The 16,990-nt window shown below is 35.9% G+C and overlaps 2 protein-coding genes across 6 annotated transcripts; one reads left to right on the forward strand and one right to left on the reverse strand.

Moving 5' to 3' along the window:
- Positions 1–1,908: 1,908 nt before the first annotated feature.
- LOC145586210 (KH domain-containing protein At4g18375-like) lies at positions 1,909–6,792 on the reverse strand. 5 transcript variants are annotated; one of them, XM_081642986.1, is made up of 10 exons: positions 6,673–6,748; positions 5,494–5,580; positions 5,291–5,335; positions 4,746–5,203; positions 3,866–4,291; positions 3,523–3,780; positions 3,156–3,416; positions 2,867–2,931; positions 2,407–2,475; positions 1,909–2,245 (listed from the first exon to the last, which is right to left on the reverse strand). In XM_081642986.1, exons 3-9 carry the CDS (start codon positions 5,313–5,315, stop codon positions 2,430–2,432), a joined length of 1,539 nt encoding a protein of 512 aa, XP_081499112.1. In that variant the 5' UTR covers positions 5,316–5,335; positions 5,494–5,580; positions 6,673–6,748; the 3' UTR covers positions 1,909–2,245; positions 2,407–2,429. The 5 variants fall into 5 exon arrangements, with proteins under 5 accessions (XP_081499112.1, XP_081499113.1, XP_081499110.1 ...); XM_081642987.1 differs by lacking the exon at positions 5,494–5,580 and having other exon boundaries at positions 6,673–6,779; XM_081642984.1 differs by having other exon boundaries at positions 4,746–5,335; positions 6,673–6,747.
- Positions 6,793–10,589: 3,797 nt separating this feature from the next.
- Positions 10,590–14,575, forward strand: LOC145584852 (pentatricopeptide repeat-containing protein At5g15280, mitochondrial-like). Its single transcript, XM_081641637.1, has one exon. It carries the CDS (start codon positions 10,649–10,651, stop codon positions 14,405–14,407), a length of 3,759 nt encoding a protein of 1,252 aa, XP_081497763.1. The 5' UTR covers positions 10,590–10,648; the 3' UTR covers positions 14,408–14,575.
- The last annotated feature ends 2,415 nt before the right edge of the window (positions 14,576–16,990 follow it).

Consider the following 16,990-nt stretch of genomic DNA (forward strand, 5'->3'; position numbering starts at 1 on the left):
TCAGATACAAGTTACATTAATCCCAATTTCTTATTATCTGTGTTTAGAACAAAAACAATTCACTATAAAACATAAATTACATTATACACATCCACATATTTATACAAATTAAACTGCATAGCTATGAACAGCCAGTAAAATCACCTACACGGCTACACCCAGATTATTCAGGGCATCACATTCTCAATGCAATCCATCGAACGAATTTCTGTTTCAGATAAACTTCATCGCTGCCCAACCTCTGATGCACTTCCATAACTTACGTGTAACAAGCAAATCTGAAACTTAAGCCCTAAAATAGCTGCACGGGCCAGCTATGCTTTTTTTTTTTTTTTTTTTTTTTGGTGAAGAAGAGGGGCAAGCGCAGCTATGCTAATTGCTAATAGCATATACTACGCAAAGGCAGGGACTCCAGCAAACATATGAAATATTCTCTTCTTAAGCACTAGCAACTTGTATGGTAAGCGAATAAATGGGGATAATAATCACTTTAAGTGATGAGTGCTAATTGAAAGTGATTAGAGACTTCAGTAACAAAAATAGACCATCTCATTTTCATTTCCCCATTTATATCGCCTATCAAACGAGCCAGAAAAGCTTGCCCATTGCAGATAAATACCCAAAACTATATTCCTCAGCAATCAAAACATTTCCCACATCGAGATAAGGTAGTTTTATGTTATTTGAGAAGAGAGGAGGGCACGTATCTCCACAAGGAATCACGGTAGCCGAAAAAGTTAAAAGTCAAGTAACTTTAAAACATATAATCCACAAGCAAGGCAGAAAAAAAAAAAAACTAAAAAAAAAACGGAAAGGAAAAAAAGAAAAATAAAAAAGCAGAACTTAACATAGCCTGCAAGGTACAAAATGACACCACTCAAACAAAATCTTCCAATCATAAATCTCACTAGTCCGAAAATTAGGTCTTAATCCCTGGATCCTACTAGAGCTTGACAAAACAAGCTAACCTTTAAATCTCACAAGGACCAAAAGGTCAATATCATAACATCTTCAAATACCCTATTGCGCAAAATAACAATTTGGACCAAGGTAGATTCTAAGCAGGTAAAGGATGTGAGAAGAGAGGTATGGACTGAGGATTATAGAGTAGTCTGAAGTATGTTCAATGGAGTTGGGAAAAAGAGCAAGAGAGACGAAATAAAGCAACTGTTATGAGCTGCTTGGAACACACCACTAATAAGATAGTCCGCCCCAAGTACTGGAGACTATTTCCCCGGTTGCAAAACAAAAAACAGAGGTCTAATCCTTCTAGATTCTAAATACAAACTTCAGGCTTTTGTCACAGGAATTTACAGTAATCTACAATCCCACTGCAGCAGAATAAATCCCAAGGCTTAAATTACCTTCATCATATTATTGACCCACAGGCCACAACCCTAATGTAGAACGTATACACAATCAAAAGCTTGTATTGGATCTCTTATAGCTGTAGATAAACCTACCACTTTCATTACACTTCACAGTAAAGCTATATAATCTTAAAGTAACTGAACTTTTCTATTAATTCTAATAGACATCATGTCTAAAACAATTGCTGCACCCCTCTTTAAAAACATAAAAGAACGAAAACCATCTTTCAGGTGACTAAACCTAGCAAAATAAATAAGCCAAAATGTTAATAAATTTGCAAGAGCAACCTACAATTAAATAAGTACGAATGTCGAATAAATAGCACAAAGTCGAATTAATGGCACAAAGAATAAAGGTTAACTGATGGCAACAATGAGATAAATGCCGGAAGCATAGCACTGATTAAACTATCAATACCTTACCCAACTACAGGAATTATAAAAACATCAAGGGCTATCTCTAGAATATGATCTGGGTATTAAAGTGCAATGACAACTAAAGGGAAAACACTCAGCACTAAGTTTTGGGAAACAAATAGGAAGATGGAAAAATTATCAACTCAAACCCTATGAAAAGTTACAGCGGTAAACGTTTTCGAACAGTTGAATAACAGTGCAGAACAAACTAAGACAAATCAAGGCATACTGTGGCTACATAGGTTCAGTGGACCGGAAACATAGAAAGAGCTTGGTAAATTTGGTATCATGGACATGGCAAGTTTGATATTGTAGTTCTCCAAATAAATTGGTCTCCTGGACAAAAGCATCAAGGTTGGCCAAATGTTTGTCAAACGCTTTAGATCTGGTCTTCTGGTTTAAGCAGGAGGCTTCGTCAAAGAAGGCAGGAAGCAAGCTTCGGGGCTTCAAAGTTTCAGCTGTTTTAACGGGAATGGAAAGGAAGACATGGAAAACATGAGTATCACAACTCTATACAGGGATTCAGCCTAGGTTAAGCAAACTTTTCCCTACTCTAGATTACCAGAGATTAGAGATACAAAGTATGATTTTGGATAACATAACCCAGGGAACCAGTTACCTGAAGATACCTCTTTGCTAATCTTAATAATATTGTCTCCTTCTGGAGCCTGGAGCCTGACCAGATAACCTGCCAGGAAAATCTTATATTAGAAATTTTCAAAAGGGCATAGAAATCAGCACATCAATGATTTATACATAGATAGTATTATGTTCCCAAACTGTAATGATAATAAACTTTCATTATGCCTCAGTTCTCAGTAACAAATTATCAAAAAACAGTCTCAATCATTCTATCTTCATAAATAACAAGAGTTTCTACATCACAGATTAGCTAGTTAAACCCATTTCTCCCCTCCCTAAAACCAACAAAAGAAAGATGCAGCTGCAGGTAAGGATTTATTAAGGAAATAAAACTTACATTGAAGTGTATTGCACTTAAACTCTTAAAGTATATATGTTCCCAAACGAAAAAAAAAAAAAAAAAAGGCTAGTAAATGTACAATAATTCTCAATCTTACCCTGAACTACTACGCCCTGATGAATAGCTGCCATAAACACCATAATTACTCCCACTACCGGTGCTCTGCAAATTAGGTTATCACGTGTTATCCACAGCCCAAACAGAATAAAGATGAACAGATCAGATTAACAAGCCATATACAATGCAAGAAAAATGAAATATGTGATATAATCAAGTCTAAGATTAACAAGACATACAATCAAGTCCCAGGGATTGAAAATGTGTGAAACAACCAAATTATAAGGTTAACACCCATCAGATCTAAGTGGAACAGGCAACAAATATACCTGTATACCAGCATAGCTACCATAGTGATCAACCGAGGGCAAATCATTTGAGCCACCATATCCACCTGAGTAAGAAAGCCCACGACCATGTCGTTTACTATCTCTACCGTCATATGGCATGGAATCATGATCATCAGGTGAAAGGGGGACATAAGGAAGAACAGGAAGCATCACTTGCCCCTCCTTTTCAAAGAGGTTTGCTCTTAATCGTGACGCAATATGTATAAGAGCAGTTTCAGCTACATCCAGGTCACCAGAGATCTGACAGGTCAAAGATATTTTTTCATTAACATCAATCAACCAATTAAGTGTTATCACTGATCACAAGACAAGCAATATCTACAATTTGCATCATTGCTCTCTTTACCTGCACCATTTCTTCATCATCCGCTGCAACCTTTGGGAGATCATCCTTTGAAAGGATGCGGATGTTAGCCTTTGTAATGTTCCTCATCTCAGTGATAATAGCACCTCCTCTACCAATTAAGCAGCCAATACGCGTTGATGGCACAAGGAGACGGGTTGTAAATGCAACAATTCCTGAGTCCCTCTCAATCTTCTCACTACATCTGGGTTGCAAGCGCCTTGCAGCTTCAATTGTTGGAGAAACTTGATCTTCAAAATACTGTTCAACAAACATGATATTATCATAAAGATGGCAATAAAATCAATCATCCCCATAAAAAAGCATACACATTGAATTATCTTACCTCCTTCGATGATATTGTTATCAGGCAGTCATCACCTTCAGTAGATGAACTGTCAACTTTGATACCTGCTCTAGTCTCTTGTCTGATTTGATTTATGATAGTACCACCTTTTCCAATAACACCTCCAATATTTGCAGTAGGACAGACAAAACGAATGGAAAAATCCTTCATTGAAGAATATTCCCTCGATGAAGCGTAACCAGAACGAGGCCAATCTCCCCTCTCAGCTTTGTATCCTCCATAAGAACCAACAATAGGAGCAAAAATAGGAGCACCACCAGGTGCCCCAATGAGTGAGCCTGCTGAAGGATACAGACTAGGAGGTACAGCAGAAGTCAGCATGTGTTGTGATCGTGAAGGATTATCATGAAGACGGGAAGCAATCTGGAATAAAGCTTTCCTCACGACTACAGCTTCTCCAGATATCTACACCACATGAAAGCATTTTAAATGAGTAAATAGGTTTAGGAAAAAGAAAAAAAAAAGTAAAAAAATTGCCAGACTTTAATGTTAAAGAAAACCTGATCAAGAGACAAAACATGAATATCAAAAACAACACCAAATTGCTTTTCCAACACACAAACAAGATAATTATTTTTATTTTTTTAACAAAAAAAACATAGATTCATACACAATAGAGGGATGAGAGAGGAAAAGGGTGAAAGTAAAAACAACAATCATCTACAAAAACGTCAAAACACGCTATTTCACTTGAAAAAAATTAGAAAGAGAGGGGGGGGGGGGGGGGGGGGGGAAGAAAATTGATTAATTTTTAACTTGCAAAAAACACACATTTGGACCACATAAATAATCCTAATGTGATGATTCTAGCAAAAAAAGTTCTATAACAGCAGTAACGCAAATTAGTATCTCAAATTACCTGCAAAAGTTCATCAGTGCTTAAGGCACATGCCGGCAAATGATCATCCTTTAAAATCCGTATCTGAGCACCAGTTTCACTACGAATGGTTTGAACTATCTGACCACCTTTACCAATAATACATCCAATCTGATCAGAAGGGACAAGCAGCCGAGCAGTAACATTTTGATTACCTTCAGGCTCATCATCAGCACCTGCATCCTCAGCAATCACTCTGCCATGCACCCTAAAGAGTGCATCCTGGGCTGGACAAACCTGAGAATCCATTTCATCAAAGGAATTTGTTTCTTCACTCGCACTATAAATCGTCACGACCCGCTCATCACATCCTGGCACAGTCTCACCAATTCTGATCTTTGCTTTGGTGTCCAATCTCAATTGTTTGACAATCTCCCCTCCCCTGCCAATAATGCTTCCAATTTTTGTTGCAGGGCACAAGTAGCGGTATACAGTATCATCTGTTCCAATTGAAAAAGGATCTTCACCTGAACTTCTTCGTTTATTCCTACCATTCTCAGAACGATCCAGGGAATGAGCTCGCTTACCGTGATTATTTCTCTGTCCTGCCATTAGGTGAAATAACTTTCTGCCTAAAATTTAAACAGACAAGACAGTTAGTTTATGAGGAAGGAAACAAATTTCTCTCTCCATACCAAATAAGCCACATAAAAGACTTGATAATTAAAAATTAAAAAAAAAAAAAAAAGAAAAAAAAGAAAAAGAATCAGCCCATGCCAATGCTTCGCACCTATTCACAACTGAGCCCCAGATCCACAAAATGTCTGGTAATCTTCAAAGGATGGTATTGTGGCGCCCCCAGAATAGGTCACAATATCTTGGAGAGTAACAAGACCATTTACATTACAAAATGAAGCGAAAATACAAAAATATCAAGTGTTATGAAAGCATAACTTATAAGGGACTCATCTATCCAATCTATTAAGGAACAAAATATACACAGCTTACATTGAAAGATTTGTCCAAATTTTACAAAAGTACACTAAATTCTTTTTTTTTTTTTTTTAAAAGTCCAATTTAAAATAATGTTATGTCAAGTAAAAACCAAAAAGGAGAAAAAAAAACCAAGAATGCTCGTGTCACCTCCAATCTCCCATAACCAGAATGAAATCATATATCACATTTAACATAACATAATCTATCTACCCTTTCTAAATTTGGAGAAATTAGATAATATAACAAATCCCTTTATTATATAAATAAAGGTGAATACAAGATAAAGGTGAATACAAGATCACGCGGAAAAAATTATACGGAGTACAAGCATAATATGGAATGCTGCAACTACCCTCAACATCTCCTAATTAAAATTAAAGATGAAGACAATCTAATTAAAGTCTAACTTCACTAATCGAATCGAATAAACTCAGTTCCAGTACATCATATATGTCTTGTTTTCCTTAAATACATTAAATCTCACGAAAACTCTTCAATGAACTTTTGCCCCCCAAACCCACAAGGCCACAATAACTAAACAGGGCAGCATACTAAAAACAAACAGAGTATTAATCAAATTATTCATCCCGATGATCAAATTCACCGAAATTAATACCAAAATCGGATAATCAACCAAAAAGATATCTTTATACGTAATCTAAATAACCTTTTGCAAAAACCCTAATCAAGAATTTCTGCGGTACTTACTACAATGTAAAATTGAAAGCCTTATAACACAAAATTCTCCAAAATATGAAAAAATAAAGACAATATATTTTGATAAACAAGCACAATATCCTTAAAAAATCAGGCCATAAACCCTAAATTATGAAGAAAAAAAATCATCAAATTGAAAAAGGTCAATCATAAAAGCTAATCAAATTAAAGAAAACCAAAACAATCAAGAATATACTGATCGTAAAGCTCAATTGATTAATTGTTAAGAAAGATGAAGAAGAAAGAGAATAATAACCTTGGATAAGCGTAGAGATCGACTTTGAAGAGAGAGAAAATTGACGATGGTAAAGAGAGAAATAGAAGATTTGATACGCACTCGTGGAATGTAATTCGTCTCAACATAGACCTCCGAAAACCAAACCCTAATAAGCGGGTCTATTTTACCAATTATAAAGGACAAAATAGGAGGGTAGTTTTGGGTTTTAACATGAACTAAACTACTCTACCTGCATATGGACTTTGACTTCTGATAAAATTCTATTGGTATTTTTTTTGGAAACAATAATTCCAACTTTGCTGGATTGGATCAAAATAATCTCAACTTTTTACTATTTTTAAATACTCCGAAGTTTAATATAAATTTGTTTCTAATGGTCCCACCCGATCATCAAACTTGTTATAAAAATTCACCTCACACCTGTTAGGACGTGATTGGTCAAAAAATAAAAATTTTAAAATTAAAAAAAAAATTTAATTAACTAAAAGGTAAAATCCCACAAGTCCACAATCCCTATTCGGTAGCCCAACCACCTCTTCGGCACTGTACCTCCTTGTAGCCCAGGATCCCCCACCCTAGGGGTGGCAAAAGCTAACCTAACCCGATAACCCGACACGAATCCAACCTGAAAATAGCGGGTTAGGGTTGTGATTTTCAACCCGAAATCTTAAATGGGTCGATACGAACCCGACCTGAAATTAAATGGGTTAGGTTAATGTTGAAAATTCCAACCCGAAATGACTCATGTAACCCGAATATGTTATTGGGTCAAAATCAAGTCGAAACCAATCTGATAATTCGAACACTAAAAAGGTCAAGACCAAATAAAAAAATTATTAATATTATCCCAAGCCTAATTGCACATATAAATGTCAAATGTTAAAAGTTAAAAGACTTATTTTTCTTCTCAGCTGCCTCATTCACTATTTCACTTTACATTCTTTTTCTCTCTTCAACTCTCAATAGTCAACTCTCAACAATCTGCTTGAATAATTGGCAACTTCCCATTCACCAGACCTCCAAGTTTTAATTTTCTTCACGGTTCAAGATAATTACATTTCAATTTTTTATTTATTTACGGTTTTTCTTTTGAAATACGGTGTGGTAGTAGAATTAGATCTTGTTCTTTTAAATAAAGTTTGTAATTCTTATTTGTAATTCTGTTTTTTAATTTGTTAAAGACTTATTTTGGATTGTAATATATAATTAGACTTGTTAGGCAATGTTCTTTATTTCAGTTAGGATTAAAGTGTTAGTTTTGCTTGAAAACTTGAAGATACACTTGTTTGAATTTTAAAAAAATCAGGTTATTTTAAAAAAAATCCAGATTATTTAGGTCAATTTCCAGTCAAAGCAACTCAATTTAAACCCAAACAAAAAAATCAGGTCAAAACAGGTCAATTTTGGGTTGACCCAAACCCGAAAATATCAGGTTCAGGTTAGAGTTTTCAACTCGAAAACTTAAATGGATCAGGTTCGGGTTGGGGGACATCTGACCCAAAATCAGCTGACTCGAACACGAACCCGACCTGATCTGTTTGCCACCCCTACCCGCCCCCACCTCCACCGCACTGGACACGGCACCACCCTTCTCCTATCATCCTCCCACCCCAAAACCACCATGCCCACTCCCGAAATCCTTTAAAAAAAACACACCTCCTTCACCCGCATAAACCTCGATCTCCATCTCCCTTACCCTAAAAAACCCAAGAGAATAGGGGTTGTGAGGGTTGGGGAAGGGGCGATTGGCGGTTTAAGAGGCCGAGGAGGTTTTTCTAAAGTTTTTTAGGGGGTGGAGGGGTGGGTAAATGGAGGTTTAGGGTGAAAGGCGACGGCATGGGAAGTACAGGGGAGGGGGTCTAGGGAGTAGCGGGGGTGACGGGTGTCCTGGGGCTAGGCAGAGGTTGGCAGTCAGGGAGGTGTGCAAGTGGCTGGGGCTGATGGGGAGGTGAAGGTGTTTTTTTATTTATTTATTTATTTTTAATAGTAAGTAAAAAAAATATTTAGTTGACTTATCACATGATGACATGTGTATATAAAAAACTTTTTAAAAAAATTTGACCTGTTCAACAAGTTACAAGTAATTCGGGACCGTTAGAAGTAAATTCATATTAAAGACCGGATTATTTAAAAAAATCGAAAATTGGAATTATTTTGGGCGAATCTAGCAAAGTTGGGATCATTCTTGTCAATTTTTCCTAAAAAATAATACAACACTTTTAATTTTGTATGGAGTATATGAAGTACATACGAATATAAAGATAAATTTCATTATAGATTCTAACCAAATTGATTTGATTCGTTTCATTTTGTGAAAATTTTACAAATTGAGTAATGTTTAATTAATTCTCACCCCTTACTTGCCATAGGGTGCAAATTGACTGGTCTGGTGTAGTTCGATTCAATCCAGTCAAGTTTTAAACTGGCAAACAACCCTAGAACCAACATACTATATAACTCCGTCTAATAACTCAAAACCTACTTTTTTTTTAGGTAGCAGTTTAAGTAATCACAAATCCAACACTACCCAACAACTATTCTCGCCTTAGTGGTAAAGGTGTGGGCTCAATGTACCATTCCCCTTTGAACCTTGATACATACCAGGTAGTCCATATTCTTAGCCAGTTGAGTGATGTCCTCTACTATACTCTAAACCTCTAAAGGGGCTTTATCTAGGTACTTGAGTGCTTGCAAACCCAAATCCTTCCAAACATTTAATGAATGTTAACTATAATAGACTCCTCGGCCATAAAAATCCCAACAAGATCATAAAAGGTGAAAATGAGCTCACAAGGTGCAATTTTCCCCCATGAATTAGATGTTCGGGGGGGGGGGTTTCTAAAAATTTCAGGCATTCCCCAGAACCTCCAAGAATTCAGGCGTTTCCCTTCAACAAAGTCATCCATGTAATTATACGACCGGAGGTTCAAACACTGAACCTCTTAGAAGAAATGTTATTGTTTGACTATTTAGGTTAATTGACAATTTATGCTCTAACCTTGCACGGAAAATAATATTATATTGAACACATGCTACATGCAAACTATTAAATGTCCTTAAAAATTAGCATTGCACAACTACAACTCACTAGTTTTTAATAATAAGGTGGACAGGTGGTGGCTAGTAGACCGGTGGGTGGTGGGGTAACTAAAATAGAGAGTGAATATCGGAATAGATAATGAAATAGGTAAATTTTGGAAAATTCTACACAGTAACCCTTAGGTGTTCAATTTTCCACGTTGTGCTCCCTCCTTTTAAAAGTTCCACACTGTAACCTCAAGGTCCATTTATTGATTATGCTATAACACTGTTAACCCTTCGTTACATGTTGCCATTATTGGGGCCCACTTTACACTTATTTAATTTTTTTTCTCTTGATTTTCGTGCTAAAAAATGGTCCATTAAAGGTATTAGGGGTCATTTCAGGGTTAATGAGACCAAATTGAGCTCATATTTTTGCAAAAACATAACGTAAAAACCCTGTTTTGTGAATTTGGATTCCGGTAGTTAAATTTCGAATTCACAAAACGAGGTTTTTACGTTATTTTTTTTTGCAAAATCTGAGCTCATCAATTTGGAATCTTAAGGGCTAAAATGACCTCTAAAACATTTATTGAAACATTATTTTGACACGAAAATCGAGAGAAAAAAGTTAAATAGGTGTAAAGTGGGTCCCACTAACGGCAACATGTAATGGGGGTTAACGACAAGGTTACAACGTAATTAAAATGGATCTTGTGATTACAGCGTGGAACTTTTAAAAAGAAGGGGTACAGAGTAGAAAAGTGAACACATAAGGATTATTGCGTAGAATTTCCCATAAATTTTACATAAAGGGAATATATGGGCGTTACCCGATATATAACATGTGTCATGTGTGGTTTAGCGATTCACTAACCAAATTTCACCCGTAGTCCTTATTTCAAATTCCGCAAACTACCTTCCGAGGCACCCTTAATGCCTTTAGCGACATGACTCTTCGTGCAGCACTAGAATGCTTCAGCGCATCAGCTCGACTCATCTCCGCACCTCCCTTATTAACCAGGTCTGTTCTTCTCTATCACCATTCTTTCCCCTTAAACATCATCAGTTCATACTCTCTGCTTTTCTTAGCAATTCCTCATCATCTAACAAATTAAGCAATACCCACTTTAATTCTTCTCCAGTTAATCCCCAATTTGTTGGAAATTTGGTGTTTTCCAAATGTTCCCATTTGTGGGATCATCGAATTGACAAGTCTGCTATTGCTAGTTCTTCTATAAATCAATTGATTTTGAATATTTCTTATGTATCTCCTAAAATTTGTCGCAAATTTTTGAGGGTTTTAAGTTGGAAACCTGAGGATGTGCTTGAAATTTTACTGGGTTTTCAATTGGGTAGTGAAAATTTGAGGATTGACGTTGAAGTTGTTGAATCTTTGTGGGAGATTTTTAGGAGGGTTGATGATAGAAATGTGGGGTTTAAGCATTTGCCTCAATCTTATGAGGTTATGGCATCTATGCTTGTTAATGTGGGGATGTTTGGGGAGGTTGAATCTTTGTTATCGACTGCGAAAACCCGAGGAATTTTACTGGCTAATGAGGAAGTTTTCAGTCGTTTAGTTGAGGGATATGCTAATATGGGTGAATTGGATAGAGCATTTTTGATGTATGATGCAATGAAGGGGCTATCTTTAGCTCCATCATTGACATGTTACCGTTCCCTACTCAGCCTTTTGATGAAGGAAGGTAGAGTTGATCAAACGATTCGTGTTTATGAGGATGTAGTTGAAGTGGGTTTCAATATAGGTGATGTTGAACCCAAGAATTTGGAGGGTTTAATTAGTTTTCTATGTCGGGATGGGATGATTAGGGAAGCTAGGAAGCTTCTTAAGAAAATTGTGGTTACTGGATGGAAGCCAAATACAGTGATTTTGAGTAAGGTTGCGGATGTGTACTATGAGAAGAAGGATTTCGAAGATCTTTTGAGTTTCTTCGTTGAAATGAAATGTGCCCCTGATATCTTTGTTGGTAATAAGATTATATATTCCTTGTGCAGTAATTTTGGTATTGTAAGAGCAGATTCATTTTTGTGGGAGTTAGAGAGATTAGGTTTTGTTCCGAATGAGATAACCTTTGGGATCTTTATCAGTTGGAGTTGCATTGATGGAAAGGTAAGAGACGCCTTTTTTTATCTCTCTGAGATTTTGTCTAGAGGCCTGAAACCTGATAGGCACTCCTATAATGCACTTATCAGTGGTTTGTTCAAGGCAGGTATGCAAGAGCATGCCCAAGAAATCTTCAATGAAATGATTGATAATGGGGTAAAACCTAATCTTGCAACTTTTAGAGCTCTTTTAGCCGGGTATTCTAATGCCAGGCTATTCAATGAGGTCAAACTAATGATGTCTGAGATGGTAAATCATGGTTTGATTACCCTCCCACATTCAGAAAATCCAATATCGAAAGCGTTTGCTATTTTGGGGCTTAATCCATTGACTGTAAAATTGAAGAGGGACAATGACGTTAAGAATTTTAGAACTGAATTTGTTGATACTTTGGGGAATGGTCTTTATCTAGACACAAATGTGGATGAGTTTGAGAAGACTGTAATGGGTGTTCTTGAAGATTCTTTGGTTCCAGACTTTAATTTGCTTGTGATGAGGCAATGTAGTGTCAATAATGTTAAAGAGGCACTGTTAATGGTTGATGAGATGCTTCAGTGGGGACAAGAATTATCACTTCCGGCTCTTTCTGTTTTGGTAAGATTGCTATGTGAATCAAATTGCCATATCAAGGCAATTCCAGATCTCCTAGATAAAGTGTTTCTGCGTTTTGGCGAGCTAGATTGTGAAACTCTCAATTGTATTATCAAGGCTTTAGGTGAAGGAGGCTTCGTAGATGAGTGCAGATTACTTCTTCAAGAAATGTGCAGAAGGCATCTACCAATCTTCAACACAACATATACTGCCGCAATTGTGGCTTTTTGCAAGCTTGGGAGCATGAGTAACATTCTTTATTGCTGGGGTCGTGCACGGAAAGACAATTGGTCACCTGAATGGGATGATTTTATCATTATTTTGGAAAATTTATGCCACAGAAGGATGCTTGAAGAAGTGCTTGGGCTTTTTGACATTATGCAGGCAGCGAACCCTGACTTGCAAATTCAAATTTGTGAACAGTTTTTTGAAAAGCTTTCTTCTAATGGCTTCACTTGTGTTGGGGGTATCTTGGTTAAAGAACTCAAACGGAAGAATTTTGAGTTGGACCACACTGTTTATAGCCATCTTATTAAAGGCTATTGTCTGGAGAAAAGATTTTCAGAAGCCTTAATGACATATAATGAAATTCGAGCTGATAATTTAGCCTTGTCGCCAGAAGCTTTTATGTTGTTAATCCCTAAGCTTTGCAAGTTCAATAAAATTAAAGAAGCAGTTGCTCTAATAGATGCAGGTTTCAAGGACCATCCTTCTGTCTTGTTCTCCCTTCACAGCGCTTTTATTATCGGTTGCTGCAGGGCTGGAAAAGTTGCAGAGGCAGATGGTTTATTTCAAGAAATGCTCTTGCAAAATAATCATCCAAAGGGTGAGATTTATAATTCTCTGCTTCAGGCTCGTTGCCAAAGTGGTAATCTGAAGACAGCAAAAGAGCTATTTGGTGTCATGATGAAAAGGAGTATCAGTCTCTCAGTCTTCAGTTACCGGGATCTGGTATACCTGTTATGCAAAATGGGGATGTTACATTTTGCATGGGGGCTAAAGAACTTCATGGCTGATGGAAATAATACTTCCTATTTCCTTGTACATAACATTTTTATTTCCTGTCTCTTCCGAATAGGGAAACATCACCTTGTTGATGCACTTTTGGATGAACTAGAAGAAAGCAGGCAGCAACTTGATGAAGTTGGTTACAATATCCTGATACATGAGTTTTCAGTTTGCAAAGATATGCCTAGGTCAATGAAGCTCCTGAATGACATGATTATTAAGGGCCTTAGACCAAGCAATCGTAGCCTCAGAGCTGCAATACGCTACTTGTGTAGAATTGGAGAAATTCAGAATGTGTTAGAATTGAGTAATCAGATTGAATCAAGAGGATGGCATCTTTGTCCTACTGTACATTTTGCCATTCTGGAGGGCCTTTTCTCTTGTGGTAGAATACATCAAGCAGAAAGATTTCTGGCTCAAATCTTGGAGAAAGGTTCAACTTCTGAAACCAGTTACTATAACAATTTAATACGGTACTTCTGCCATTACGGGAGACTGGAAACCGCAGTAAATCTCCTGGATCAAATTTTGAAGAACAAAAGCATACCTGATGCATCCTCCTATGACTGTATTGTCCAAAGTTTTTGTGGCTACAACAACTTGGATTGTGCTATGGATTTCTTTAATGAGATGTTTTATAGGACTCTTAAACCAAGTATAGGGACTTGGGACATAATGATTCAGAAGTTCTGCTTAAATGGACAAACTAAGGACGCAGAAAGCCTTCTGATTTCAATGATCGAAGTTGGTGAAACTCCAACCAAGGGGATGTACTCCTCAGTGATTGATAGATATCGATTTGAGAACAACCTGTCCAAGGCATCAGAATTACTGAACTGGATGCAGCGACAAGGTTATGAACCTGATTTCGGCACTCAGTGGTCACTTATTAGCAGTTTAAGCTACTCCAATGACCGGAAAAGTAACAATGACAATGAAGGTTTTCTATCAAAGCTGCTTGTGAAAAGTGGATTCCCTTCAGAAAATCCGAAGTCCAAACTGAAGTGATGTATGTTCTCTTTTTGTAACTTGTTTGCTTTTCGCATCCCACAATGAGTTATAAGACTTTAGCAATGTACATATTAGCAGTCTATCTTATACTATGAGAAACATTTGGCTTGCATTATCGAGCCTAATTACAGATTCCTCTTATAATTGGTTATACAATTATATGATGATTAGTTTATCCCTCCTATGACATTTCTATTAGCTTTACCAGTTAAAACAATTCTTAGCTTTGGTAAAAAAAAAACATACAAATCTATGACAATTCAAAGTATAACTTTATAAGTAGAACTAAATTACAATAGTTCGTTTCAAACTATCTTAGTAATTCAAATTTGCTTAATTTGATTGTTGGGCCCTGAATCATGGCACAATATTATTCATATGTAACATGTTAAGCTTCATCACACACTACTCTCTATAACATTGGGCCAATTTTCCTTCACACATACTACGATAGTACGTATATTGGATAGGATTGATTATACATTTGATTCGTTCAATTATGCATGCAATTAGAGGTTGAGGTGATGGAGTAGTGATATCGCTCTCACCTTGTATCCCTAATGTCTAGGAGGTAATATGAGGGATTTCCCTTATTTCTCCTCCTCAAAGGCTCAAATGACCCCCTTTTTACCAATTTAAAAGAAACAAAAAATAAAATAAAATAAAATAAAATTATGCATGCGACTATACTCTCTCAACATTGATTGTACAAACGATTTGTTTGATTCAACCTGATTTTGAACCTCCTAATTGACCTACCTAATGCTTTTGGCATTCAGATATTTTTTAATACCATAAGTTCATTGAATGTTTGCTTTAAACCAGCTTGCCATACATGCATCAATACCTATATTTTTTTTTTTCCAAAAGTGTATATACATATAGCTAGGATATGTATAATAGTCAAAAGAAAAGATGATGCATCTCTCATATGAGTCCAAGGGAGCTGGAAGAATTTATATATCAGTTGTTGCATATAGAGCTACACCAAGCATGTAAAGCCATCTATTAGTGGTAATTTAGAAAAAGAGGACATCGAACCTTAAGCTGGATACTCAACTTTTTACATTAATGTTCATGCATACCAACACATTATTGTTCCTACCAAGACTGCCATTGTCCAAATCTGGCCAAACTCGAATGGTGCTGTTGTCTCGAAGAAGTCCTAATCAATATCTGATATCGATTTTCAAACTTATAACATGTCATTCTTGTAAATTTTGACATATGTATAAGATTTCACTAAATATGTAGATAGTACTATTAGATGGTTAAAGGAACATATATTTTGCATTGATTATTAACTACTGCGTCCAAAATGCCTCATGTTGGCATCGATCGAAAATTTTAGAACAAGGTGGAATGATATATAGTGTTAATGCTATAACGCAGAAAAATCTTTTATTTACAAAATTACATACAAGTTCATTACCATCTATATCATTTATTACCTCCCACCATAGGGTTGTAAGTGTGCATGCATGTCTTTTTGGCTAAGTTAAATTATATCATGATTCATGCAAATGATCAACATATTATTTATTAGTTTCATTTGTAAATAACAAAAAATACATTAGGTTCTTCCATTGTTCTCAATATAGTCTTTTGTTCACATTAGTTGTTTAAATTTTTGGAGATGTATAATTACTTAATTAGGGAGTAGGCACTTTATATTTTATAATCTAGAGGCATGATATGCGAATATGCTTTATTTATGATAAACATGTAATCAAAAAGTTGCCACGATAACTCTTTACCTAATTATGTGTATTAATACAACTAATAAATAATATAATACAAAAGTAAACTAGCTTGAAATCGTCTTTTACATGGTGGCATACTATGGTTGGCTCAAAACTAAGAAATACATGTCACTTTATTGACTCACCTTTCCAATGGAATTCGCTAGAATTAGAAATACTTCACTAAATTAGCAAGGTTGTTTGACAAATGTCATGGAAACATAAAATTAAGCAACAATTATTGTAGTTTCTCAATCCAATACTAAAAAAAGTCGTAGATTGTCTTAATACTTTGTAATTAAGTATAATGTAAGAATTTTACTCAAAATAATCTTTATTAAGTGGACGATTCTCATACTCTTTTCTTTAACTGTCTCAAAAAAGGTATAATTGGCAAAGATAATCACAAATCATAATTGATTTTGGAAAAGTTTATAACTTTTTCGAATATTATGAAATAGTACTTTGCATATGTGATTATCTGTTATCGATAATCTAATCATGAACGCATAAACTTTCAACAAAGTTGACGCATATATTGATCATGATTAATGAGATTTATACATTATGCTAAGCTTTATAACTCAAATATTTTAATTAAGTAGATTTGGTTAGCCTAACTCTTGATTAAAAAGTCTTAAATATACTACTACGTATTAGACCTTCTTACAATTACTAATAAGCCAGGTGGAATGTTCCTTGTCATGGTCTCATGCTGCATCTTAGGAAACAGGGCCCACCTTTAGCTAGCTCATGCTGTAAAGCTTCCATATCCAAAACCATACTTATTGGTTTTGGCTTTTCAGTAACGCTATGGTTAACCATAACCTTTTCATTT

Source organism: Chenopodium album, chromosome 16 (genome assembly GCF_948465745.1).
Source record: "Chenopodium album chromosome 16, dcCheAlbu1.1, whole genome shotgun sequence".
NCBI classification, from domain to species: domain Eukaryota; kingdom Viridiplantae; phylum Streptophyta; class Magnoliopsida; order Caryophyllales; family Amaranthaceae; genus Chenopodium; species Chenopodium album.

Excerpts from the sequence above, each read along its gene's own strand:
- LOC145586210 (XM_081642985.1), bottom strand. The coding sequence starts at position 5,315 with ATGGCAGGACAGAGAAATAATCACGGTAAGCGAGCTCATTCCCTGGAT. Across the intron at positions 3,417-3,522 it reads ATGATGAAGAAATGGTGCAG|ATCTCTGGTGACCTGGATGT; the intron begins GTAAAGAGAGCA and ends TTGACCTGTCAG. Across the intron at positions 2,476-2,866 it reads TCAGGGCGTAGTAGTTCAGG|GTTATCTGGTCAGGCTCCAG; the intron begins GTAAGATTGAGA and ends TTTTCCTGGCAG.
- LOC145584852 (XM_081641637.1), top strand. The coding sequence starts at position 10,649 with ATGCTTCAGCGCATCAGCTCGACTCATCTCCGCACCTCCCTTATTAAC.